Source organism: Odontesthes bonariensis, chromosome 11 (assembly GCF_027942865.1).
Source record: "Odontesthes bonariensis isolate fOdoBon6 chromosome 11, fOdoBon6.hap1, whole genome shotgun sequence".
Classification (NCBI taxonomy): domain Eukaryota; kingdom Metazoa; phylum Chordata; class Actinopteri; order Atheriniformes; family Atherinopsidae; genus Odontesthes; species Odontesthes bonariensis.
In genome coordinates this window covers 22,370,285-22,396,946 of record NC_134516.1, presented here as the reverse complement: position 1 = coordinate 22,396,946, position 26,662 = coordinate 22,370,285, and the positions used below count along the sequence as shown (strand labels likewise).

At 42.3% G+C, this 26,662-nt stretch overlaps 2 protein-coding genes across 4 annotated transcripts in view; both read right to left on the bottom strand.

Moving 5' to 3' along the window:
• Nucleotides 1–15,941, bottom strand: part of appa (amyloid beta (A4) precursor protein a) — a 29,266-nt gene extending 13,325 nt beyond the window's left edge. Inside the window, exons 1-5 of one of the 3 annotated variants that reach the window (XM_075477910.1) lie at nucleotides 15,744–15,941; nucleotides 1,861–2,028; nucleotides 796–925; nucleotides 411–523; nucleotides 125–315 (exon numbers count right to left, since the gene is read on the bottom strand). In XM_075477910.1, coding sequence (XP_075334025.1) covers nucleotides 125–315; nucleotides 411–523; nucleotides 796–925; nucleotides 1,861–2,028; nucleotides 15,744–15,803 — 662 coding nt within the window. In that variant the 5' untranslated portion in view covers nucleotides 15,804–15,941. The remainder of the gene's footprint in view (nucleotides 1–124; nucleotides 316–410; nucleotides 524–795; nucleotides 926–1,860; nucleotides 2,029–15,743) is intronic. The other 2 variants (XM_075477909.1, XM_075477911.1) reach the window with 2 other exon arrangements.
• Nucleotides 15,942–16,234: 293 nt separating this feature from the next.
• Nucleotides 16,235–23,748, bottom strand: cyyr1 (cysteine/tyrosine-rich 1). The gene is made up of 4 exons (XM_075477176.1): nucleotides 23,624–23,748; nucleotides 20,411–20,510; nucleotides 19,197–19,357; nucleotides 16,235–17,209 (listed from the first exon to the last, which is right to left on the bottom strand). The coding sequence occupies exons 1-4, from the start codon at nucleotides 23,706–23,708 to the stop codon at nucleotides 17,076–17,078; spliced, it is 480 nt and encodes a 159-aa protein (XP_075333291.1). The 5' UTR covers nucleotides 23,709–23,748; the 3' UTR covers nucleotides 16,235–17,075.
• Between the last annotated feature and the right edge of the window lie 2,914 nt (nucleotides 23,749–26,662).

Sequence of the window (26,662 nt, the reverse complement as noted above, 5' to 3'; positions counted from 1 at the left end):
GGGGTGATGGGGGAAGTAAAGGGACATATGGAGGCAACAAGAGTCATTGGAGGAAGAGAGGAGGATCAGGACAATAAAGGGAAAGACTTTTCTCCTGAATTTATATATCTGTGTGCATGTGTACCTGTTGTCAGAGTAGTCGGTCTCCGCTCCACCCCACCACACATCGGAATCATCACCATCCTGCTCTGCACTATCAGCGTCCCGCTCCGCCTCATTGGGGCAGCACACAAACTCCACGCCTCTGAAGCGGTCGATGCCGCACGGCAACAGCATCCCGTAGTCATGGAGATTCATGGTGCGGTCTCCGCAGGACTACACATGCAAATTGACCAAGACATGCAAGCAAAATAGATCAGCATGTATTCCTGCCGGTCATTACAACAGTGGAAGTGCGTTCGTGTGCTCACCTCCTTGGCTACAGTGTGCCAGTGCAGGTGGCTCTCACACTGGTCCATGCGCTCCTGGTGCAGGAACTTGCACTTGTCAGGAACGAGCAGGGCGTCGCTCACAAACTCTCCCACTGAAGCAAACACAAGATCCATATTTAGAATTCATGCACAACTTCAGCCCCGCCTGCAGACTGACTGAGGACACATTCCAACACTGATGACACATAAAACACAGCCATGAAGCCTCTGGTCACCCTCTCAGTGACCAGATAAAGATATGTTCTTTGTTGGTCTCGCACTGAATTCCAAAATGGAAACAGTGCGAGAAAAGAAATGCTGGCAAGAAATGCTTTTACTCACAGATTGAAAATTGAAACAGCAATAATTTATAAAGTGGACTCACCCAGGCAGCGATAGGGAACAACTATGTGCATGTGACTGCGGCACTGCTTGCGCCCCTTCTTACACCAGTTCTGGATGCTGACAGGCTGGTTGGCCTCCACCACGTTGGTGATCTGGAGCTCTGGATACACCTAAACATGCAGCATTTATGTCGTTACAGCGTCTAGTTCAGAAATAAATTCAAAAGCCTTTATTTTCACACATCTACAGCAAACTTTTTATTCGAAAAGTTCGAAAATTAGAGCTATCGCAGAGCCAAGGGTGATCAATGCTGCTTTGGTTTTGGTCTTCTTCTATTACGGTGGTTCTGCCTCTAACATCTGCAGCATATACCTCTATAATTGTCTCAACCCTGCATGGCATCTGCCTGTGCGCAGCGCTCTGACTCGACGGGCCATCCCCCTCTATATACCTCTTCCCTCGCAGATTTTCCTGACTGCTCCTCCTCCACTTGCTTTCTTGTCACCCTCGCTTGTGTCAAATCAAAGGAAAGCTCTTAATGTCTTTGTCAAACTAGTTGGAAGCCATGACCGATTTTCGAGTCATTTGTTTGTCCTCACTATTTTTGTTATCAGTGGTAACAATTTAAAAAAAAAAGAAATCATCTTTCCTTGAGCCTGTCAGACATGTTTTTACAGAAACTAACTTCTCTTATAAGACAACTCTCTTTTATCCTGTTGTATTTACATAATTACAATCTACAGTTTAGTATATAAGCAGCCATGTTTCGATCTGTGCTCAGGAGTTAACCATCTTGTATTTACTTTTTGCTTTTGGTTAGCTTCACTTTGACTAATTACAAGCTAACCGAGGCTTAAAACGTAACGGCACATGGATTTGAGGACCCTGTTTACTGAGCAGAGTTATGGTATCATGTCATCCTGCTAAATTGGGGATTTTGTTGGCTAAAATTTGAGGATTCCCTATTTCATGGAATACAAGTCAGAATAAGTTTAATTCTCAACACTCTCTTGATAATTTGTATCAATATCCCCCTCCTTTCTTACACCCGAGGCTTTTACAATTAGAGTTTATTTGAGTTTTATCTGCACTCGGGACACCTTACCTCTTGGCAGTACTGCAGGATGCCCTCCTTGGTACCGATGCAGCTCTTTGTGCCCGAGGGGTCAGACTCCCACTTGCCGCTCTGCACGTTGATGTGCATGTTGAGTTTACCGCAAAACATGGCCACCTGGGGCTCAGCCAGCAGACCCATAGAAACATCTGTAGGAACCTGAGAGTGAGGGGGCGGTGACAGACGAGAGAGAGAAATTTAATGATATACCACTCTTGCCAAAACTGGGCGAGAGCTTTAGCTGAGAACTGCAATACGGATGCAAATAAATTTCATTACTAATATAGAGGGATGCTGGGAGGGGAGATTAGCTTGTAAGATAAAAAAGACGAGGTGAGATGGTTAAGATGAGAGGAATACGAGTAAAAGCAAAGATAAAGTCTTCACAAAATGATGTTTGGAAGACGTATTCTTCTTTCAGTTTCAGTGAAAAAGCTAGCTTTGATGGAACCCATAACAATAGTATTCCTTAAATGGCACCCAGACTGTCAGGAATGTCTGTGTAGATATTCGCTACAACATATTCAAATCAGATAGAGGATCTGGAAAACAAATTACAAACAACAGAGCATGGGTATAAAAGAAAAATAAATAAATCTATATCTTTACAGGAAGAAATTCCCCTTAGAAAATAGACCTGGAGAAAACAAATATAGCCTCTTTTGTCTATTATGCTCAAGCACAAGCAGACACACCCTCTAAACTGCCTTGTCCTATACACTTTATATGTATTGTGCATTCCTCCGTTGCCGTGTAGGCTTTTCTCTTCTTTTCATCAAAACAGCATGGTGCTTATATAACCCTCGTGGTTCATGTCTCTGTGTAAGTGCAGCGCATACTGAGAACAAGAGCAGGCTGGCCAGAGGCAAGCGTGTGTGAGCAAGAGAGAAAGTCCACCTTTGGCGTGAATGTAGTCATTTTTTTGTGTTAATTTATGCCCCTGTGCGATGATCTTATGCATGCCACTGCAGTCTGCCTACATAAGGAGGTTTTGTGCTGAGGTTCCCCTCAGAGAGGAGGTGCAGACAAACCTCTGAATGTCTGCATTGTACTGGCAAATGAGCGAGAACAAAATGGAAGGGAATATGGGAGTAAAAGAGAGAAGGAGACAGAGGGAGGGAGCGGAGGGTCTGTTGCCATTGTGCGCTCCCTAATCTTGTTAATGGTTTTGAAGGCTCTGGCAGGCAAACAAATGTTGTTTTGTGAGATGGATAGCATATTTTCCCCTCCAGACCCGATTCTCCACCAGCAGCCGGGGGCATAAAGTCCTGCTCCAATATGAGAATAGCTGGTGGGGGCGTCAATTTCGATTCAATTTCTAGCTTAAGACTGGAATTTCTGGATCGATCCAATATACCCGTACCTGATGTATCGGTACAAAGATGAATTTTATCAGCTTTCATCACATTCCTGTGACACACTGTATTTACACTGTTGACAGAAGCAGAGGATGACCACTGGAGCTGTTCCATTTTCACCAGACTGCATCCAGAGAAAAGGATATTCTCACAATATTTTGCTTTTGTTGTAGTATTTCGCAAAGACATCCTTACATGTTTTTTATGGACTATTCATCACTTATGGTCTAAGCACTTAAATAGAAAATAAAGGGGGAAAAAAAAAAGGAAAACGTCTGTTAACCTCCATCACAATAATTGGCCTGACTTTCTTTCTTTGTGAGTAAACCTGTGCTGCTGTAGTTTCAGCCATTTCCTGTCATCAAATGTGGGTAAAAAAAAAACAGCACGCACACGTACAAACCATCAGATCAGGTTACACTCCTGTGGGCCAAATATGCACCTTCAAAGTTCATATCCCCCCACAGGGTTAGCATGATAAGCTGCAGAGTGAAGTAAATCCCACATACATACACACAGCAGGGTGTAAAATCCCCTCCTGGTCACAGCCCTCCTCAGCTCACACAAATGATAACTTAACACTAGTGGTCATTACTCTTGACACCAAGCCATCTGCAGCACCTCACTGGATTATTCAGGGGTCTGTCGCTTGATTCCCACACTGCCATCTGTGAGGGAGCAGCGTTAACAAGCACAGATCACATCCCATCCTGTTAAATAATAGTAAAAGCCAAGCCAAACCAAGAGCTTAAAAGGCCTAAAATACTCTCTAAAGGTTGTGCACGTGGGCCATCTTTTAATTAAGTCACTTTGAGGGTGCCCAGCTTGAATTGGACCTTATCTGACCACCCTCTGGCCCCACTCTGTTATTACTGAAGTAGATAACAAGTTTATCTCTGCTTTGGGGCATAGGTAAGCAAATCTGTGCCAATTGCTTGCTGACATTCAAATTCTTTGTGTCACGCTTTTTTGGCTGGCAAATCATATCCTTGGCCATCATTCTCTTCTCAGCGAGGTGTGGGGGAAAGAAAATTGACAAAGGCTTTGCTGCAAGATTATAAATCACAGGCGGAGGATGATGGCAAAGTCAGGAACTAGAAGCAGTAACAGAGAAAGAACAATAACCACAGTAGCAACAGACCGAGGAGAGACTGGAGAACAGATGTATTTGACAATAAGCCGCTGGAGCTCAAGAAGGTCAACCGCTTTGGAAAGCACGAGACCAAGAGAGAGAGAGAGAAGGGGGAATTAAAGGGAGATTCTGGTGTCAAAAAAAGGGAATTCAAAGAAAAAAAGGATGTAAGCAAACTCAAATGCTGCTTTCATCGATATTTTCAAAGACTTTCCAGGCAAACAGCCACACGACTGATTATCCTGCGTATAAAGATAATCACTGTGCTTCACCTTTGACATTCTCGAGTGACAAAGAATAAGTGAGTAAAATGGTATTTTCTTGTTTTCTTCTGGCTCCAGCGACAACCTGGAGAGCTAAAATCTGTCCTGAGGAAACAACAGATGGACTCAATGGTAGGATGTAATGGTAGCAAAGCAGTGTACATTACAGAGGGAGACACCAGGCTTCCCTCATTTCCTCAACACACAGTCTTTATCCTATCTTAGCTCTGGTTCACAGTCCTGCCAGTCTGCCAGCCGGTCATCCCACAGGGAGGAAGGGAGCGGTAATCTGGGCATTGAGGATTAGGACGGCAGCCCGGTCAGAAGAAATATCCCCCTTTGGTCTCAATCTGGTATGATAGCCATCACCGTAACAAGAGGGAATGAGCCAGGGGAAAGAAGGCCCATGTTGTATCAGACTGATCCCAAAAAGATGGGACAATTAAAGTGAGCAGAAACCCCAGGGACATATTACTTGGCATGCTACGTCTTCCTGAACAGAGGTTGGAAGTGATGCAACTGAAGCACCATCGACAATGCTTTTCAGCTTCTTGCTGCTTTTATTAATCCTATTACGTGATGAAAGAACTGCATAGTTTGATAAAAATGAGAGCAACAACCTAAGAGCTCCAGCTCAGAAAGCTGGGAAGTCCCTACAAGTGCCAAGAGAATTGCAGCAGGATTAAAGTCACCGACTGTGTTTGTGTGCGTGCTATTTGCAGGAAACCAGCCGCACTGAGTCCAAAAACAAGTCAGGCATGGAAGGTGAATACAGACCCCGGCGATGAGGCCTGCTGACCTATACAGGACCGCAAACTGAGCTGCATGTAGCCTGTGACCAAGTTGTTAAATCTTGTCATGCAAGGGTGGTTTATGCATCATAAAAAGCTAAATGGTATTCATTTTACCCCGAGGGAGGAACATACTGTAAAAGGAAAATAAAACAAAAATTTAATAATGTAATGAAACATCAAAGTTGTAAAAGATTAAAGTGAGATTATTTGCTACTGCAATTTGTTGGAGTGGTTCACTGCCCCATGTAGGTTTATGCTCAAGCTCACCACAGCACTTCACATGACCAATCCACATTGTGTGTGTGTGTGTGTGTGTGTGTTTTATTATATAAAGAGATTTAACCCACAGCTCTCATCCCAGACTGAAACCATGACCTGTATATACTTCAATATTGTCTATATTTTTAAGATTAAAAAATTATTGAACCAAGAGTCCAAAAAATATATGAATATAATAAATCACGAGTCATTCTTTTATTTTTATCCAGTTTACAGAGTGGTCTGTTCTGAAAATTCAATGCTATCATATGCTAATAGCATAGCATTATCCTTTCAGGCTAGAATCACTGACTGAGCGGCTGATCTAATGGAGAAAAAAAAAAAAAAAAAAAAAAAACTAGGAGCAGACTTTCTGCCCCCGAACAAGAACAAACATTTTCAGCGATTGATGTAACTTCACATCACTCCACCCACGGGGCAGTCGAAGTCATGACTCTTTCTCTGCTTTATACAGACGTTTCCATGTCAAAGCCACTGTGTAAAATGCACCACCATGTATGACAGAAGCCCCTTATGACTGCCGAGTTCACTGAAGTGATCAGCAGCACTGAAAAGCAGAGACGGGTTTATTACCCATTGCGGGTAAATGGGGGGTGTCAAGAAAAGAAATATTACATCACAAGCATACTAAATTCAAATATATCTATTATTATATGCATCTTCTCACCCACACAGAGGCTGAAAAACTATTGAATGTATTCCAGTGTGCCCTTAGCACACACACACACACACGCAATCTTTGAAGTGTTCCCATGGGCACTGGTCCTGCAGTGCTATTAATTGCACAGTCTTATCGGAGTGGCCCAGGCCTGCCATGGGGAGTCGAGTGAAGGTGGTGGGGGTGTGTGTGTGTCTTAGATCAGCTCTTATCCCAGAGGGAGCCTCCCTGGAGAGCAAGATGTGTCGCTGGAGCTCGACACAAACACATTTCTCACTGGGACACATCTTTAACAGCCATCTTTGACTAACATGTCTGGCCCACTGGTTAAGAAGACGAGCCGTTATTGTCCAGGTCTGGACATACTGCTCCCCCACACAAGAGGACGTCAGTCAGTGGGTGTTTGAGGTGGTTTGACGTTAATCAGATGCATAATCACTGAGGAGGAGAAAAAGAAGGAAGCTCCTGCAAGTGGCAGCTTGACACAATGCGAATAAGGACTTTATTGTGCTATTCCTGGTAGGTATTTAGCATTTATAAGTGTAACAACGTGTTATAGGACACAACAGACCAGTATTTTGAGTCATTAATTAATCAGCTTGCAGTGGTAACGAGTAAAAACCTTGTGGCCTGTGGGCTGTTTATAAGATGCATCGCTTTGCAAATCTGTATACTTAGCTTGGGAGGTTATATGACAGCTGAATTAAATAAGTCTGGAGGCATTGACAATAAACAGGACTTTAAGCTGCATTGTGTGCATGTCCATACACAAACTCTATAATCACATTGGCAAATCAGGAGTGCTTCTGTTATTCAACACTCTCAGATCATCTCTGACTGGACTTGAAGTGCGTGTACACCATGCTTTCCAGTCTGGTGTGTGTGTGTGTGCGTGCGCATCATTATCTGTCCCTGATGTTAGGGAAGCAGATCCAGTGGACAGTGCGTCTCACTGATTACAGGGAAGCCAAGCCCACTTCCCTTCCCCTCACACTCCCTGTTGGCCAAATGTTCAATTATAGACTAGATGTAAAGGGCAAAAATGAAAGCTCTGTCCTGAGTGTGTGACAGAAACAATTAAAAAGGGAGCAGACTCCCAAGCTTATGCTCTTCTCGGCCAACACTTCAGGCAGGGGGGTAGGTGAAGAGAATTAGGTTATGATAAAAACCTGACCAAGTCAAGAAATGCCGACCGCATCATGTTCACTCAGGCATTTCTTCAATCAGCAATTCTAAGTCAGTCTGGGTTAAATATTGATTGCCTCCCTTATTTAGCCTTAAACAGGTCAAACTGACATGATGAAACGTCTCCTTAAATCAAGACTCAAAGCTTTTACACGTCTTCGTCGATGACTTGTCTCACATCGAAGACCAACTACACCCATCTGCTGTTCCCAATTCACGTGCCTTCTACCAGTTTTTCTTACACAGAACTCATCACATAGCCCTCTACTTCATAGGCTTTTATAAAGCGAGAGCAGAGAATTCAAGCTTGTTTGAAGAATTATCTTCATTCATATTCAATGCGACTAAGCTTCGTCTCGAGGGCTTCCTCTGGAATTAGCATCTCAGACAAATCTGTTAAAATCTGATTAAAAGTGTGCAAGAAACACAGTACTGACTTCTGCCCGCTTAATTTGTCTAGACTTAATGGAGGAACTCTTGGGTTTCCTTAGTCATAATCACCATGGATACAGAGACTGCTTTCTACCCAAGGGAGCTGCCCGTTCGAACCTCCAGCAGCCATCACTGCAGCAACCCGAGGCAACACCATTATCCAAGTCATCTGGGAGCAGGAATTTCATCATCCGGTTAAGTTTGCTTTGGACAAGAAGCAGGTTGGTGTGTGTGTGTGGGCGTGTGTAAGCATAGCATGCCTAAACTGAATTTTTAAGTTTAATGACTACCAGGTAAACTGGCTCTGACCACACTGCTAACCAGCTTGAAGTCACTCTGCAGAGGAAAGGCAACATACACAGATGGAGCTCAGACTACTTGTACACACACACACACACACACTCAGTTTAGGGAATGTGTCCACTCTGATCTTAAAGTAAACTAATTTGTGTAAAATATGTGCCCACGGATCATTTGTCCTGACTGAAATAATGTATTAATATCCTTAATCATAAAACACATCTGTAAACAATTCATATTTCACACAGTTCTATGATAAATTCGATTTAATTCTTCTTGCTGTTGCGTAACAATACCTGCAAAAGGCCGCTCACTATTTCTGCATTCTAATCCACGACATTCCCCGCCTCTCATCTGAGTTTAATTTGCATGTCTTTGCATCAGATAACGTCATTTTTTCTAAATGGACTGTGCCACTAAACAAATAAAGCACGGCCCCTTCGATCTGAGCGCTTTCATCCTTTCTGCTGTTCTATATAATCTTCAATGTCCATCTGTAGTTTTCAAACAGGAAAAATATCAGCTGAAGCTCAACAATGACATTCATTCAGTATTAATCTGACGTCTGTAGAGAAGTGCCTCTTAAATCAAAGCTAGCATAACGACATGATCCTGTGACCACGAAAAACAGGCTAAAGTTGTGTTTTCTGCGCTCCTCAGGCCTAATAAAGAAAATTACAATTTTATGGTTGAGGTCGTTCTTCATCCGTGTCATTCTGGGCCACGGGTTGAAAATGTTAATCTAATCATTTACAGCGGTTATAACCACCACCTTCAGACAGGGTTGGCAGGTAAACTGGATGCAAAGTCAGTATTCATAAAAGAAAAACTGAGAATTACAGAGATTCATACAAATTGACTTCATGCGTCCCCTTTTCATACTTCAGCTTAAATTACAAATGAAATAACTGAATCCTAAAATGATTACTTTGTAATTACAAGAAGACAATTAAAAGCTTCACAAGATGAGAAAATTCTGCTTCACAAATCTCAAATGGAAATGATTTGGAGTCAGACATTTCAAGCATTAAGGATTTTCAACACAATGGGTCCCCATAAACAACCCACAACCACCCACACACACACACTCGATTCATTATACATCACTCCGGTTTACTGCACAAACACAGGATGTCCACATCTATCATGGAGTCCAAACAGGAAACGGATCTAGAAATAGAATAACATAGTCAAGAATCCAAGTCCAGTTTTGGATGCAAATCATTCAAATAGTCCACACAAACACACGTCAAACCGAAGCAAATGCCCCAATATTACTCTTTGACTCCACTTGTCACGTTCAATTGATGCTGTACTGCCTGACAAGAAGAAGAAGAAGAAGAAATCTTATCAGCAAATCTCAATCTCAGTGCAAGCGTCACATCTGTAACAGAGAGAGTGGACGGCGCAGATCTTCACAGAAAAATCCAGAGTGACCATTTCTTAGGGTGGAAAATAATTAAAAGCAGGGAGAGATGAAGCAACGGGCGAGAGAAGCAACAGCAAACACAGAGTGGCCTGATTATAGTTGAAGTACCAGGCACCTGGGGAAGGCTCTACTGCTATGGCAACTCTGAACACCCGGGACGAGGATGGAGACATGAGTGAAGAGATGACATCATTCCGGCAAAGCGAAAGAAAAAAAAATATCATCATTAAGAAGGAACTTTCTTCAGAAGATTCCTCGACGAGTCAGCAACCTCTGCAGGAGTCAGTGACATACTGAGAAGAAGAAGTCTGCGCTGAATCGATAAAAATACTGTACTAAGGAAAAAGAGCAGAGTCCAACTCCTCTGTGGCTATGGGAAATATTTCTATGGCTCATTTCTTATTTCTATGGGAGAATTTACAAAGGCAAAGGGGGGAAGAGGCTGTGCTTGTGGATAACTAATGACTGCATTTGTCATTTTAAAGCGCTGAGATGGAATAGTGTTTTTTTAATCGAATGCATGCAAATTATTTTTCTCATTTAAAAATGCAGTTCATGGGTGGAAAAGAAAGCACGCGCACATTTAACCCAGAAAAGTCATGAAAAGGGTAGGAGTTTGTGTTTCCAATCCACGTTCAGTCTTCATTTTAAATTCAGCTTTTGAAAGCTCGTCTTGAGCTGAGAGAGGGTCAGAGAAAACAAATAACACTTCATGTTTCGAGATGAACCCTGCAAAATCTACTTTTACAGAGATTATGAATGACCTTTAACTTGTAAGATGAAATATAAATATGACGGTGTCCCGTTGTTATGTGTTAGAGCAGCTTTATTGGGAATTCAGCTTTATCAGTACAGACTTACATCTTATTTTTCTGACAGAAAGATGCAAAAAGATAGAACTTAGGACATGTACAGAGCGCCCAGGCCAACTTTAATATAGAATGATTCCATCCCCAACCACATTATCCGTGTTAGTCTGGGTCAGTTTCGTATGATTTTGATCAGATTAAAATGCATTTTAAATGTCGAGTTTTGGTCAAACTGACACAATAATTTGTTTTAACTAGTTGCATGTAAACATGCAAATCCATATTTGTAACTATAATGTATGAGCACTGGAACGATCATCCTGACTTAAGTCATATCTCAGTGGAAGGTCAGTGGCATGCATTACAACACATCCCTGACAGACATACGGCACTCGTGACTGAGCTCTGAATATGAAGGCCTTGCACCTTTGAGGCCTTTGTGAGCAATGACAGGTACATCCTTCAGATGGAGGGTGTGTGCACAGCGTCCTCGATGACACACGAACGGCTGAATGTACTCGATTGCCTGCTGATGAGCAATTTGGCAGGTCAGGGTGACTTCTCAACTTATTATTCCGAACCTGTACCAAGAGCTGCTTACTCAGTAGAAGTGGAATGAAGAGAACGTTTTCATGGCGCAACGCTGATATTTCTAGATTAAAATAGCATTTGAATCGTGATGATGGCATGGAGATTTAACTCGAGTATGAGAAATGGGAGAGAGAACGTTCCCTGAAGACTACCCTGCAACAGAGAACATGTTTGACTTATTAAAACTAATTATTTGTCAGCTATAAAGACAAAAAACTGAGCAAAAATAGAAGAAAACTAACCTGCAGCACATGAATAACACAGTGGATAGAAACTGGCATGTTAATGCAACCACACTTAAGCCTTATTCTATCCACAGAATAACAATTACAAGCCATTCTCAACATTACATATCTATCCGGCACGAGTTCGCTTGCGATGACCATCAGTGATATGATCGGAAAACTTGCCAGGGAAAACTTTAAGATGCAGTTGTCGGTGCTACTCCGAGCCATGTGCAGTGGAAGACTCTGCTTTTGCTCCAGGGTTTATCACAGACTCATAACGTTCTCTTTAGTCAACAAGACCAGAGAAGCTCAGTCTCTTAAGCTTATTTGTGCCTTATCAAATACCTGATGCATCAAATCAAAGCTCCTCATGTTTCTGTGCAGCGTCTCATTCAGAAGCCAGGTCGTACAGCACAAAGCTGGCCTTTGAGTTGTTCACTGGCCTCCAACCCGTGAATACCCACTACCAGATTCCTAACATGCTTCGAAAGAGAGAGATGCCATCTTTCAATAGGAAAAAAACCACCATGGAAATACAAAGCAACTCAAAATGCAGGACAACTCGTTTCTATGAGAATGAAGAGAGGCAAAAAAGGAAGGTACGGCACAGGGAGGAAGACAAATTACAGGGGAAACTTCTCACATAAAGATGATTTACATCACTGCAGGGGAAACCTTTGCCTGGGGTTTTATTGGGTGGACAAAGAGCTCTAAAAGACAGCAAGCACATCAGTGTTATCCCGTTTACTATTTTACTATGACAACAGAAACAACAGCATTAAAGGTCAGGAATGCTTTTTTTCCAGGACAGAGAGAGGAGTGCACTGAGAGCATTAATTGGGAGGACTGCAGTGTCATCACTGTTGACACGACCAACAAATGTGCCATTTGGACAATTAATTTTCACGGCCAACTTGAAGCCCCACCGATTGAACACAGAGGATTAAACAAAGAAAGTGGGAGGCAGAGAAAAACAGAGCCCAGTGATATCGGACGAGTAAGAAAATCTATTATTGATGTCCCAATGTGCTCGCTTGGGCAAGATTCAAATGTTTTGGGATTTGGATATTCATTTCTTTTAAAATGCAGAAATATAGACCAAAAACAAGGTACGTGAAAGCTCCTTACATCCCTGTCATTCACTTTTATCACTCACTTACATTGTGGTTCAGAGTCTCCTCACAAATTCAGTATAGTTTGCAAGTCAGACAAAACACACGATGATACAGATATATCTGCTCCAGGCCAATTTTGATTAAGGCTGTGTGGAAAAAAAGAAGGCGCTTTGTACTGTGGTCCAATCACATTATGAAGACAACATCCAGTCCTGCTATATGCCACTGTCCATTGTTTTCTTACAGAAAAAGAGACAGGCACAGTGTATCACCACAATGCCTACAAACACCATGGGGAAAACATCTAGTGGTTGCAAAATCTTTCTGTTGGGATTCATTTATTTCGCCATGTTTTATTCTACTTACAGCCCTTTTTGCTTAGATAAATAACCAGACTTATCAACCATTGCCTTTACTGATTATAGATTATTTTCCTCAATAAACAAATCCATTACTTGGTGAAAACGGAGTCTAAAAATGGCAAATAAAAAACAGAATATGTTCATAAATGAGAAACAATAACCACACTCTTTTGGAGATCAGCTCTTGGAGATCAAAAATGGTTTCTGTAGAGCCAAGTAGAAATTAATGATAATCGTGTCAGCTCCAGATGTTACATCGAAGATATTTCCTGTGCAGCCAATATGAGGTTCTTTAGCTGAAAATATTAGAGCGAAAAGACCGGCATGGTGAATAGAAAACATCAGGCTTCTGTGTTACCAGGTCAGTTCAATAGTCAAGTAAAAAACTGTCTACAGTAAACTAGATTCTGGGGTCAAGCACAAAAGTTCAAATTCATCCTCTGAGGTACTGAGAAACAAGTGATGCTGGGGGAAAGCAAGTGAAATAACAAAATGGAAAGCAAGAGGAGATACGTTCGTGTCAAGTGGATTTCTCCTTCAAAGACCCGAAACTGTAGCGTGAGCGGCTGAGAAGGTGCCAAAGTGAGAAACACTGGCAGCACCAACTGGCATAATGGCATTAAGGCTGCCTAATAAGAGGAGAGGCTTGGTCCGCCCGAGGCTGAAAGACTGCAGTATGCACACAGACTGTCTGCACCCATCCAAGAACCATTTCCCAAGGATTTCCAAATACACAAGGGCTGGCATCCAACTCCCACACAACGGCCTGCCTGTACAGGGCGGGCCCACCAGGAAAAGCTGTTTCCTAGGGCTGTGTGTTCAGACGTGTGAGCGTGTTTGTTGGTATGGGCCTTGGCAGGATCAAAAAATTGCCACATCTCAGATCTAATCTTGCTAATATCATTTCTGCAGATTTAAACAGCATCTTCTAATCACAATTCACCATTCTGCATTTTGTGTTTAGATTTTAAATCTGCCTGAAGTGACCTCAGCCATGGATTACGAACAAAGCCAATGCCCAAACAATTCATTCGGAATCCACTGATTATAGAGTAAGTGGAGGAAGAAGCGACAATCAGCTGCCACGTTTCTCTTCATTTATCAGATTAGAGGGAAACCTGAAACCTAAAAGGACAAAATGGCAAAAACAATAGCCCCAAGCTGAGTAGAGGACACAAACTGCGAGTGTATCGATTAGTTACGCATGCATACAAGCTTTAACTTTTGCAGCCTGTGATGCCACAGATAAGACTGAACTACAGCTCCCTCTTAACCACAATTGGACATCCATTATTGGAGTGGCTACAGGAATGTGTAATTTCTTTCACAACAAGGCCACACTGTAAATAATATCCCCCTTAACCCGACTACAATCAGTAGGGGCAACCTTTTCGTATCAATTTTTATGATCTAATAAGTTGAAGGGAATTCCCATGATTCAAATGATGTTTAAACTGTTTCGGGAATTTTTTTCAGACACCAATGTCAAATGTTTGCCCTGACAAAGGGGGAACTACAGCTTTCTAGCCTACTAATTATATGCAAATTACTCAAATGAGAATGGAGACATACCATTTACACCCATGTATGTGCCCAGAAACCATTTAAAAAGCCGCGACTTTTCACCTTTCAGCGACACATTAGCACAAGATCAAGTAAATGACGTGGAAGAAACTGATATTTTTTGCAGCGTGCACTCACAAAGCGATTTTCTCAGCAAAAACGCACCAACGATACACGAGCAGTGATTTTGTGAACCAAGTCCAACGGTGGTTAAAGTGTTCAATATAAGTGATCACATTAAAGTCTTTTATTGGTTCATAAAAAAGCCTGAAAGACAACAGTGACGGTCAAATCTCCTGTTGGCTTCCCAGCTTCCCGACCCTCCATAAATGCTGCAGTGCACCGCCGCCATCTTACCTCTCTATTCTCTACCATCTAACTGAAATACGTGAAGGGCGTCAATAGCGTTTGTTTCCCACAATATCTGTCATCCTCACGACTTTTTCTCTTTTGTTTAAACCAGAAACATACGCCAAACCTTCTTTACGAAACAACAAGGTCTGTTGTGGACTTATTTCCATCCCAAAAACACGCCCACTCCCAAATATTAGCCCCCGGTATATGGAAAATGATACAATACGCCTTTTACTTATTCATTGTAGCTACTGTCGAAAGAGTGAAATCGTCCAAATCGACTACAAATACGTGTTTTGTGACATTAATGCAACCATCATCGTGTTCGCAGTATTATTGGGGTGGGCATACACAACTTGTGGGTCATATTTCAATATCACAGCGAAACAATGTTGTCCCACGGTTAAACACAAAGCAAAAGCAAAGTGTCGCAGCTTTAAATTAAGGGTATGTTGTCGCACTATCTTAATAAATCAGTTTCTCCAAGCGAAACCTAAAGGGAAAAAAGCGCTGCGAAACAACGACAAAGAGGTATCTCAGTTTTTTCGGCAGATATGTCATGCTCTTGAGATTAATTACCCCCTAAAATAAAACTCCCCAATATGTTCCCGAAATCAAAATAAACAACACGTAAGCTCTGATTCAGAAATTCCCAAGAATTCACGTACATTGTTGATGTTAAAGTATTCTTATACAGAACATCCGGTTGGATCCTTCAACATAAAACGACAAGAAACTAATATACCCAGCAGCACTGTGTAGGTTACATTAAAAAAATAAATCCTTAGTCTTTGAAAATATTTTAAACTTACAAGTAAATAACCATTGATACATTTCTAAGTTTAATTTGTTTGCTTGATATCATTCTACTGGTGTTACAACATTAAGCTTTAACTATGAAGGGGAAAAAAGTAGGCTTCCGGTCTAATTTTCTCCCCCTAATTCTAGCTAGCTTGGCTGAGCTAACGGCAACAATATGGTCGAAAATACTACAGATTTTCGCACAAAGGCTTTTTTTCTCACCTCCACGGCCAGAGCCGCAGCCGCTACAACCAGCAGCAGTAAAGCTACTCGGACCCCCATGTCGTTTCGCTGACACAACGCTCCGAAAGGCAGCGTTTCTCCAAGCGTTTTTTTTCTTGGCGTTAGAGTCGGGTTGGAAGACAGTGTGCTCGCCGCCGGTGACTCCCGTTGTCTGATGGAGAGCGATACCGAAGCCGCACAGCTGCTCAGAGCCGGATCACCTGACCACAGCCGAGTGGGATTAGTGCGCAGCCTCACTCATTCGCGCGTTATCTTTCTGACCCACACGTTTGTTTTTATTTCTATCTCATGTCTTGATACGCGCACGCAGCCTACACGAACAAGCCATTTTTAATGCAACAAAATAAAAAATAAAAATAAAAAAACCGCCACTTTCGTTGCACGCGGCCATGTTTAATTAATCATTCGCGTGAATAAATGTAGACTGAAGTCAGTGTTTATATTTAAAAACATTTTTAATTTACAACACAGGCACTGAAACAGCAAGGGAAAAAAATATCTACCTGACATGTTTACATTGTTCAACCCCATAAATTCACAGTTTTAACACAGCGAGGTCACTTTCAGTTCAAAAACCTTAATTTGCCCACAACTGGAGTTTGATTACATTTTCTCTTTGTAACATGACCCAGTTAATTTTCCTTCCCCGTATCACATTTCAAGCAAGGTAATGAAAGCCAGTTCATTACCAACAACCCAGTCTATTCAAGGGTACTAAACAAGCAGTAGGTTCAAGTCTGTGTACACAAGACAGGTCCAGACCTGACTGAACAAAAAAAAAAAGATTTAAATCATAAATTTCCAACTCAGTCGCCTACATACATACATCAAGTTTAAAATGAGGATTGGGGAAAATGGCTAACTTTCCAAAGAAGCAGAGTCCATTGGGGTTTGGAGTTATTTGAGGTTCCATTACATGCTGACGAAAGTGTTCTTCACCTTCATCAAAGCAGTGCACTACCTTTGATGTGCACAGACGGGCGGATAAGGATATCGGTTCTTAGTGAGCAGAAAGTACCAGCTGCAGGCCAAGTAGCAGTTAAGTCCACCAGACTTGGAGAGACATTCTGTGGCTGTCCTGACCCACATTTTGCAAAATCATTATTTTATCCCGCCCTATGCTCCATAACAGAGCAGCAGAAATGCAGTGACGTTTACTGGGCTATTCTGGCCTGCCACTCTTCAAGTTTTAATGTGGATATTTTGGGTGGGTTGGTCCCACACAGCAACAGCACGAGCCGTAGAGACGACGCCAGGTTCCTGAATCCGGGCCATGAAAAAAGGGCAACACATGATCTGCACTGTCGGGATTTACTTGCGGGTGCAGCCAGGGTAAGGAGGTGGCGGAGAGTAGTTGGCCGGCCGAGGCTGGGTAGGCGTGTAGGGTGGGGGGTGCAAGGATGGTGCATACATCTCATAATCATAGGTGTACGGAGGTGGAGGACCTAAGTTTTGAAGAAAAAAAAAAGAACAACAACACAAGCTTATTAAGAGCATTTATGTGTTCCATAATAACCACTAGCTTCACATTTTTCTTCCATGTTTAATGCAAGTGAGGTCCACCTTGGCTCAGGAAACCGGCCTCGATTTAATAAGGGGTTCAACAAGGCAATACTACCCTCTAGTGGTAGAAATGAGAAACTGCACACTTAAAGGAAACAACGTTTGAAGGTAGTAGAAATCCGTTTACAAGCGTGAACCGACATCGTTTCACTAAATTAAGGATGAATATAGTTAAACCTCATGGAAAACGATTTTTTAATAATGCCATTGAAGTAAGAGCTTTATTTTTCAAAAATCCAGCGTTGATCCAAAACAAGACATCTTTGGGACACTGGACTAGGAAAACAAAACTCCTCACATCCTGTGCCAAGAAATACCAATTTGCATGTTGCTACATACAGGTCACAAGCATTCATACTGCACCACGGCATCTTCATGAAACCCGATAAGAGCTGTGGGACAGCGTGAAAGACGCCAGGCCAGCGCAGCATGAAGGAGATACACCGAAGAGAATGAAACATGATAAATAAATGATGAGTCTCAGGGGACAGAAAAGAAAATAGCATTCCCAAGGTTGGAGAGTGTCGCAGCTCTGATGTGCAGACAACATACTGGTGAGAACAGTGTGAAAGAATGAGAGCAGAGGGGAAAAAAGGGTAGATTTACAATGTTCTGAAAAATAAATAAATAAATCCGTTACACATCCACAAAAAAAATCTAATTAATACATAAACAAATAGATGGATGTCTGTCCCTTTACTTTCTGATAATAATCTACTCTGTATACTACTACTGTATCTTCAGAACTGCAGCTTAAAGCCGAGGTGGCGCCAGTGACATATTACACCTTTTCATTTCTTCACCTTTTATCCAGAAGTGTTAGCCAGAGGACAGGAGATGAGGTTACACTAAATAAAAAAAATATTTAAATAAAACAGTCTGTAACAGGCTGCCATAAAAATGACACCAAGTAAAAAGTTGTAAACCGATTAAATTCATTCCCATTTCACAGATAAATACCAAAGCAATCTAAAGTATTTTTGCTGAGACAAATCAATGAGATCGGATTTAAAGAACATATTACTGGAACACCCCCCCCCCCCCCCTCCCCCCTCCCCCCTCCTTCACCTGCAGATCATAAGCTACTAAAACAGGGTTCATGCACATTTTCCATTTTAAAATTCTGTACTTTTAGAATTTCGAGATCATTTTTTTAGGGAAATATCTTGGAAATCCAACTGTCAAAGTGTGGGTTTCTTCTTACAATGTGTGTATTGATACTAGTCCGACTGAAATGACCTAAAAATAACAGAAGGAGCAGGTCCAAAGAAGGAGGGAACGGTATGGAAAAAACTAGAGCAAAAAGTAAAAAACGTTGGAGAAATAAATGCAGGGATAAAAGAACATATATAAAAAAGGATTTATGATAAATGATCAAATCACAAAATCAAGAGGCAAAGTAAAAAAAAAAAAAACAATAAATAGGGGTAAGAACATAAATCTCAATGAGTAGTTGCAGATTAAAGCAGAAAAAAATCATCTATTTCACTAATTATTGCACAATCTGGTAACTTTATATTTTTGAAATGGAACCATTTAAATAATTTTGTGTTTATTTCGCATTATGACAGTTTCAGTTCTCCATAGTGGGCGGGCGTATCACCATACTCATAACAGAGTCAGGCGCACTTTGCTCAGGAATTAGATTACCTTGTAGTGCTTGTAAACTGGAAGCAGGAGAAGAGTCCAACTGAACGGCCAAGTAGAGCCAAAACTGTAGATCAGCTCAACTGTGCACGTAAACATACCGACTGATTCTACAACTTTGCTGAATCTTAATCTAATTGTGCAAGAGATGAGGTTTACAAATCATACTTTTTGAAAGACGGGTAGCTCAAGACAGTCTTGTGTTTGCCTGTGTGGACCCACCTGGGTAACCCTGGCTCACAGTGTTGATGTAGGAGGTGCTGAACACGCCGACACGCGCGCCACGCCCGTTCTTCATGCACATACACATGCACAGGAACAAGGCCGCCACAGCCCCCATCAAAAACACCACACCGAACACAATACCGGAAATGGCAGTGCCCCTGCATCACACACACACACACACACACACACACGAGTGTGAGAAGAGGCAGACGTCTTCATCATTACTTCTACGTTGCTGCCATGGAGATGAACTGCGGCATGTGATGTAACTCAGCTGTGTGCAAATCGTGTGACACAACGTGCGTGTTCGCTGCAGAGGAGTCTGTGAATTGGCGCTATGGGATAGAAAAAGGCTCATTAGCAGGTTTGTTACGCGTCCGTGGTCAGCGTTAGTCAGCATGTCAGATTCAGTCTGACTTCTCAGAGATTTTACTGAGAGAGCCACAATAAATGCTGGTAAGAGATGGAGGGGAAAAACAGATGGAGACAGTTACCTAAACAATCACAACTTCATCTCAAAGGGGGGCGGAGGCCTGACAGCTAGGTGAATGTGCTGCAGCAGCTGTGCTGAGTAATGGCAGCGAGAGATCAAAAGGTCAGACCCTCTGCAGCGCCTTCTGGCTTGTTAAAGGGCAGCTGGGATGCAAATTAGTCCCAGGTCATTTGAATCTTACAGCCAGAATCAAAGGCCACGAGTGTCTCCGCAGATCTATCATTTTTTGGGGGTCACAATTTTGGCTAATGCCGACTAATCATTTATTATGTGTAAGACAGGAGCATTTCCAGATCAAAAACTCTCAAAGCCCCTTTTTTCCCTCTGAGTTTTGCTGTGTTTGCAGGCATCAGATCAAACACTCTGTTCCCTTTTTTTTTATTAAATCAGCAGGAGGTCATTTAGGCTTCTTAGCAACCAAAGCTGTTACAGCCTGGGCAAACACACCGACACCTCGAGGCGGTCCTCCCCTCATCAGAAAATGGAGTTTTCTGACCATCAGATGTGTCACCGGTAGCACCTGCGCATTATGATCAGATATATTCACAAAAAACAGTTTTAAAAGGAGCAAATCATTTCTCTTTCTTTCAGAAAGTGTGTGTGTGTATACATATATAGGAGGGGTGGGGGTGATTTTGCAGAATTTATTGAAGAATAAGACATTTTAGGGTAAACAAGACAAAACAAGTGTTCCGAAAAGTAACATGTTGTAACTTACGAGAGGACGTCCCCTACATAGGCGTAGTAGGAGCAGCAGAAAGGTGGTGATCCATCACAGCAGTACTCTATACAGCCTTCACACTGGGCCTCACCACCACCTGCAAACACACACACACACGCTTGTTTTTTTAAAAACAGCTTGCAGAAGTCAATATTTGGTCTGACCACCTTTATAACTCAGCACAGTCTCTTGGACAAACTTTCCTATACATTTCTTAGTCTTTGTAGTCTTCAGGAATAGTTCTCCAGGGTTTTTGCTGCTTCAGTAATGTTGAGCTCCGGGCTCTGGGGAGGATTCATCCCTCCATCAGACCTGTTGCCACTGATTTTCAGTCTTCTTCTTGTTTCACTTGGCATAGCTCTGCCTTTTCTCCCTGTTTCCCAAGAACGGCTTCCTGACAGCCACCCTTCCATGGAGACCATTTCTGATGAGGCTTGGGCCAACAGCAGATGGATCAACAGAAGGTCCAGATGCATCTCTCAGGTCCTGTGTCAGGTCTTTAATGGAATGCAAGAGCTAGAAGGCCAATTCAGCATTTTTGGTCGGCCGATTCCAAAGATTTACATCCTCATTCTTAGTTTAGGACAAATTCTAGAAAAATTAAGGGCAAGTTTACTTTGTTGAACTAAAAAAAAAAAAAACCCAGTTAGACAATCTCTTCAATAAGATTGTCAATAATTCCATCCACCAGTTTTCTTCTTTCTTTCTTTTTTTTTTCCCCTTTCAGGTGAGCTCAACCGTAACCAGCGACTTTCACACAGAGCTCCATGTACAGAAAATAGGTATGTGGAGCATCTGAGGAAAAGATAAAGACTAGAGGAATCTTGGGTTTCGTTCAAATAAACTCAGCCAGCTCTCCTTGTTTGTGTTATAAGGGTTTTTTTTACCTCGAGCCAGAGAAATTTAAACCAGAAGCTGCAAGAAAAAAGCAGGTACATTTTTATATTTTCCTATTCACCTTTCCACCACCTTGATAAAAACCAACCAGGTGGATTTTTGCTCAAATTGCTGACAGACTAAACTTATTACACACTTTCACCTTAGCTCTCCAATTATAGGAGAAGCAATATGAAGATTATTGACCAAAAAAAATATCATACAACATCTATGAAGCATCTCGTGAGTTTAAACTAGGCATGAATTATTTATTCTTCCATCTGCAGATCGACTGAGGCAGCAAAACAGCCCACATATCCCACCTGCTGCATCAATAGCTGTAGGTTGCACACTGTCTAAGGCTGACAGACCAGTCCATGATGCAGGCTGCAAAAATCAACACATTTCTAATGATGACATCAGAAACAAGTGTGGACAACATTCAGATGTTGGAAATGTCTTCCTCTTTTGAGATATGAAAAAAACAGTTCAGGTCAGGATACAAGATGACGGGGAAATAAAAATAGAAAATAATAGTTTGAAGGGAAATTTTATGATTTGTGAGCGTTTCCATGGCCTGCTTTAGAGCAAATAAACTAAGCTGCAGAGAGTCATGAGAAGGTTGTTGTGTCTGCGACATTACGCGTGGATGTAATCAATGACAAAGATGCCAAATAGGAGCCACATACCAGAAAAAATTAAAGGAGTTCTTGGGGTATATGTTCCCAAATTAGATGCGTTTAAATTATTTCACAGCAGTGATTGTTCATTTCTGCTCAAGAAGTGGAAACTGCCGACCATCTCATGTACTCTTATGTTGAATAAATGATCTCGAAAAAGGACACGCACGCACAAAGAAAATGCCACCTCAAGCAAGACTAATTTTGCAGTTTCCGTATCTTTTTTTCCCCTAATGAGATACTTTAAAATGTGCATCAAACAAGGCTCATGGAAACAGGACTACTGATGCACCGCAGCGATGCGAAAAAAAAGCCACAACTCCAGTGGCATTTATGAAGTTATATTAGGTGTGCTCAGAGACGGGCTGTGAAATCAGCACACAGAGGACACAAGACAAAGCAGCTCAGCGATCCAGCTGAATTAATAAGTTGAATGGGAGATTATCAGAGTAGCACACAGCACCCATCATGGTGTGTTTGAGTGGGGTTTGGATAAAAATGACTTAAGGGCTCTTCCACTTGTGCACACACAGAATTCGTGATCATTTATAAACATGCTTATTGCTTTAATGAGCAGCAGTCACAGCGGCAGGATCTATTACGTGTTTTGTGTGCGTTTGTGATTAATGTGCTTTGTCTGCTCGTGTACAAAACTGCTCAGGCTAAAGCGTGCTCATTCACAAGCACTGTACACACAGCTGTGCCCCTCTGTGTACCCGCCTCAAACTGCAGCCACGACACGAGTCCTTTTCATCCCAAGCCTTTCCGTGATCTCCGTGGGTTTTGTGCAGTCGTGCAGGAGTTCGGAGCCTTTCACAATCGAGAGCGTGTCCGTGCACTTCAAATGAGCGACGCTGCAGAGAAAACAAGCAACTTGCACATGTGCGATTCTTTGCTTAGGGATCTGCTTTGTCTCAGCACTCACTCACCGACGATGTGTGCCCTGAGGCGAACATGCATATTTTAAAGTATTGCTTCAAATACAGGAAAACTAGGGGGGTAAATAATCTGCTAAGTGCTGCTTTTTAGGACTAAAAACTGCCTTTTGTCATGTTAAGCAGGGACGTACAACAGAAAGCAGAATTTTCCAAGCACAGGGGTCTTTAAAGCCCCAATTATTACCAAAATCAATCAAGTCCTTATAGACAGGATGCACTCTTTTCATCAGAGCAGAGGCTTCCTTCATGTTGACGACTCACCTTTTTAATTAAGGACTACCTCCCTGCATAAAAGCTGTGACAGATCTCACCAGCAGACTCCTGGGGAGCTCTGTCTGGGTGGTCCTCTGAGGTCCTGGCTCCTGTCTCTCCACACGGAGACAATGGCACTATGTCTCCGCGCGTGCGCGCGCCACACACACACACACGCACACACACAAAGCCAGCTCTCCCCTGCCCCCCTTCACAGCAGCACTGTACTTACAGGTTTGACTCAGAGGTAAAGTTTCCAGCAGTTTTGCCTTATATATATATATAAACATGAATAATTTCCTTACTTCTTATAGTTTTCCAGAAACTTCAAAAGCAGTTCTTTTGTGAGGCTGGATGAGTCACATGATTAATCAAACACGAGGAAGCATTACAGACCACTTTAAAAGGCATTTTTGGAGCCTGTTAAGGCTTAAAAGAGCGGAAAGGATTCAGCTTAAACTCACCAGTGAACAAACATAGCAGCAGTGAGTTTCTCAACCACTTCCATCTCACCGCCTGTGTCCTCCACCTCCTCCAGGAGTTTTCCATGATCTCCTCTCACTGTGAGCTCACTTTCCAGCCTGCTCTTATTTATGAGTTACTGGAGTTGTTGATATATTTTTTTTTAAAAAAGCGCTTCTTCCCCTGCCTTAAGAAGTCTCGTTTTTGGCTCTTCCAGACGCATAATTTCCCTCCCTGCAGACTGAACCGGCAGCAGCGAAAGGGTTCTTTGAGAAGCGGAGCTCCGTTTGTTTCCCCTCCCCACGTGTGCGCGTCTTTTCCGCTCCCACACCTCCGACCGACTGCTGAGCTTTTTATTCCCCTCCCCTCCTCAGTTTGCTCAAAATGTTGAGTTTCCACAGAGGAGAGACAGACGTGAAGTCAGCCACAAGGTGGAGAGCAGCTTCCGGCCGTCACTTTCAAAAGAGAAGACGATTGGAAAAGAACAACCACCTGTCCACTCATTCCCCTTTGTTTTTCCCAATACTTCTCTCTCGCATTACTTGACATATGATTTTTATTTGCACTACAAAAATCGGTTTAATGTGTGCCACTGTGTTTTACATCACATTCACTCTTACATCGGTGATTTAACCAGCACCATCAGCCAGATTCTAGGGAGATGTTTAATTAATTTCTCAAACTGGGCTCCTAAGTCTGATCTGTGCCTAATTTGTGTGTATTACAACACCGAAAAATGATTCTGTCAGCTAGAACCAAATCACATCAGTGAGGGGAAAAAGCAAAAAAACACCACTTCATTCGTGTCTGCAGCAACTCTTAAATACAAAAACAGTGATTATGAAGATGAGGTCATCATAATATGCTGGTTTGTCCGATGATTGTCTTATTTGAATGAGTTTTATTCGTGAGAGCTTTTATTTCCAAGGCAGTACCTGTTCCTGTGAGCTCTGATGACTGACCTGCTCAACGCTTGATGTCTTTTATTTTATTCATGCGTGTGAAAGGGATTCTACGTGCGTGTTGTACACGATGTCACGTCACGACATCTTCTGAGATGAAAGTGGAATCAGATTGAAACGACCCGAGGCTTCACACTGTTCGACAACGCGTTTACACTTTTGCGCAGGCGGCAGGCTGAGCGACCAAAGCGACACGAACTTTCTGTCCCGCCTGAAAACATCATCCCATTAACACCTCTGCATCATCTTGTCAAAATGCCCCAAACAGACACATAATGCCAGAGCACACTTGATGACATTGGAGAGTCTCCTTGTCTCTGTCGATCCGCTGGTTAACAGGGTCCAAGGGTCATGTCCTGACCCAGGATCTTTCAAGCAGGTTCCAATCATCCCTAGAGGACATGGCCTACCCGCTCAATGTCTCAAATCCATTCATATATCCAGGTAAGATGTGAAAAATGCACCAGAAGGTTATGAAAGTGGCAAAATCTACTCATTTGCAGCCACACTTGACCCAAATTCACACACTTGCCCAATCTGCCAACTATAAAGCTTGATTAAAGCCTCCGCTTCAGATAAATGGAAGGCCTGCACAGTCTGTTTGCACAATATGCAGGCATGTCCCGATGAGTGTGCTATGCTTTAAGACAAAGAGTGCAACAACTGTGAATGGCACGCTTGGTATGCAGCTTTTTTTCATGGCACATTGCTTGGCTCACAAATAAAGCATATACGAGACAGAACACTGACATGCAGCTGTAAAAGTTTCCCAACAACACAGGTCACTCACTGCGATCTCACTTAGGAGAAGAAATCAAGCTTAATGTAGCCCCGCTTTGCCCATTTTAGCTACATACACTAGTGAAGACAGAAAGAACCAGAACCAAATCAGTCATCCCTGTTGGCACTTTTATCTTTGACCACATACATAAAGTTGTTTTGGCCCCTTTACGCAAAACCAACAGGGGTCCCCACCCTCACCCTCTCTGTTCTGGGAATACTTTGGCCAAACAGCCCACTTTTGCTTTATCTTTATCTGGCAACTTAAGTACTTTAATAAAACTTATCATTGCAGAGCAAATCTTACTCTGCAGGGGCCCATAGGAGGCTGTGAGTAACTTATTTAACCCAACAAAATGGACTTTGGCATGTAAAACAAACCAGGCCTCTTGACTCCAAGTATCAGTTTTAGCTTGAGATTTTATCAGCAAATTCTAAATATACTACATATATTTTGCCTGTAGTGAAATGTGTTACTCTGTAATTTATTGCCATCGTTGCGTAGACCTAATGACGTATCCTTTTAGTCTTAATGGATTCAGATTTTTAAAATACTCTTTCTCTTGATGCTGGGAGACCGGATTGCATTTGCTATAATTCAAACAAACTTTTACAGGCCAACCAAGGGTGGCAAAAGGATGAAGATAATTTAGTTCTCGGAAATGCCACCCACATTGAGCAGCGATGATTCATAATGCCTTCCAGATGTTTCTTTTAGGCTGTAATGGAGTGACATGTGGGGCATGTGAAAACAAGCAGGTTGAACAGGCAGGCAACACTTTAATTTCAAGCATTAATGGTAACATTCCCCTCCATTATTTCTGTCAGCTGTAAAGTCAGGGGAATAATAACTTATGTAAATGTAAAAATCCTTGCTCGGAGTTTCGGGTTACCAATCAAATAACACATCATGCTATTATGTAAATTACAAAGATGGCCAATCTTCTTCTTAACCACCTATAATTAGAAGATAATGATTTCCTTTATGCCACAGGGTGGGAGATTGTCTTCCTCGTGATGCAACAGGAAGTGCCACATGGGCTCAGGTTTTTAGTGACAGACTGCTTTATAGTCCCAGCAAGGGTCCAGGGAGTTCAGGATAGAAATGCTTGACAGTACAGCCACAAAAGATTTGAAGAGATTAAAACTTGTTCGGATGCAACCAAAAATGGCTTCACAGTTTATTTCTGGTTTGTCATCATGTCACAGAAAGAGAGCCTATTACACATGGTCTCCTCCGGATCTGTCTCTGAAAATCACAAGCTTATAGCTCTGCGCCTCGGTCACTGCCTGATTGTT

Coding starts and splice junctions, on each gene's coding strand:
- cyyr1 (XM_075477176.1), bottom strand. CDS start 23,708: ATGGAAAACTCCTGGAGGAGGTGGAGGACACAGGCGGTGAGATGGAAG. Junction 20,511..23,623: donor GCTGCTATGTTTGTTCACTG/GTGAGTTTAAGC, acceptor GTGTGTTTGCAG/GTGGTGGTGAGGCCCAGTGT. Junction 19,358..20,410: donor TATGTAGGGGACGTCCTCTC/GTAAGTTACAAC, acceptor TGTGTGATGCAG/GGGCACTGCCATTTCCGGTA.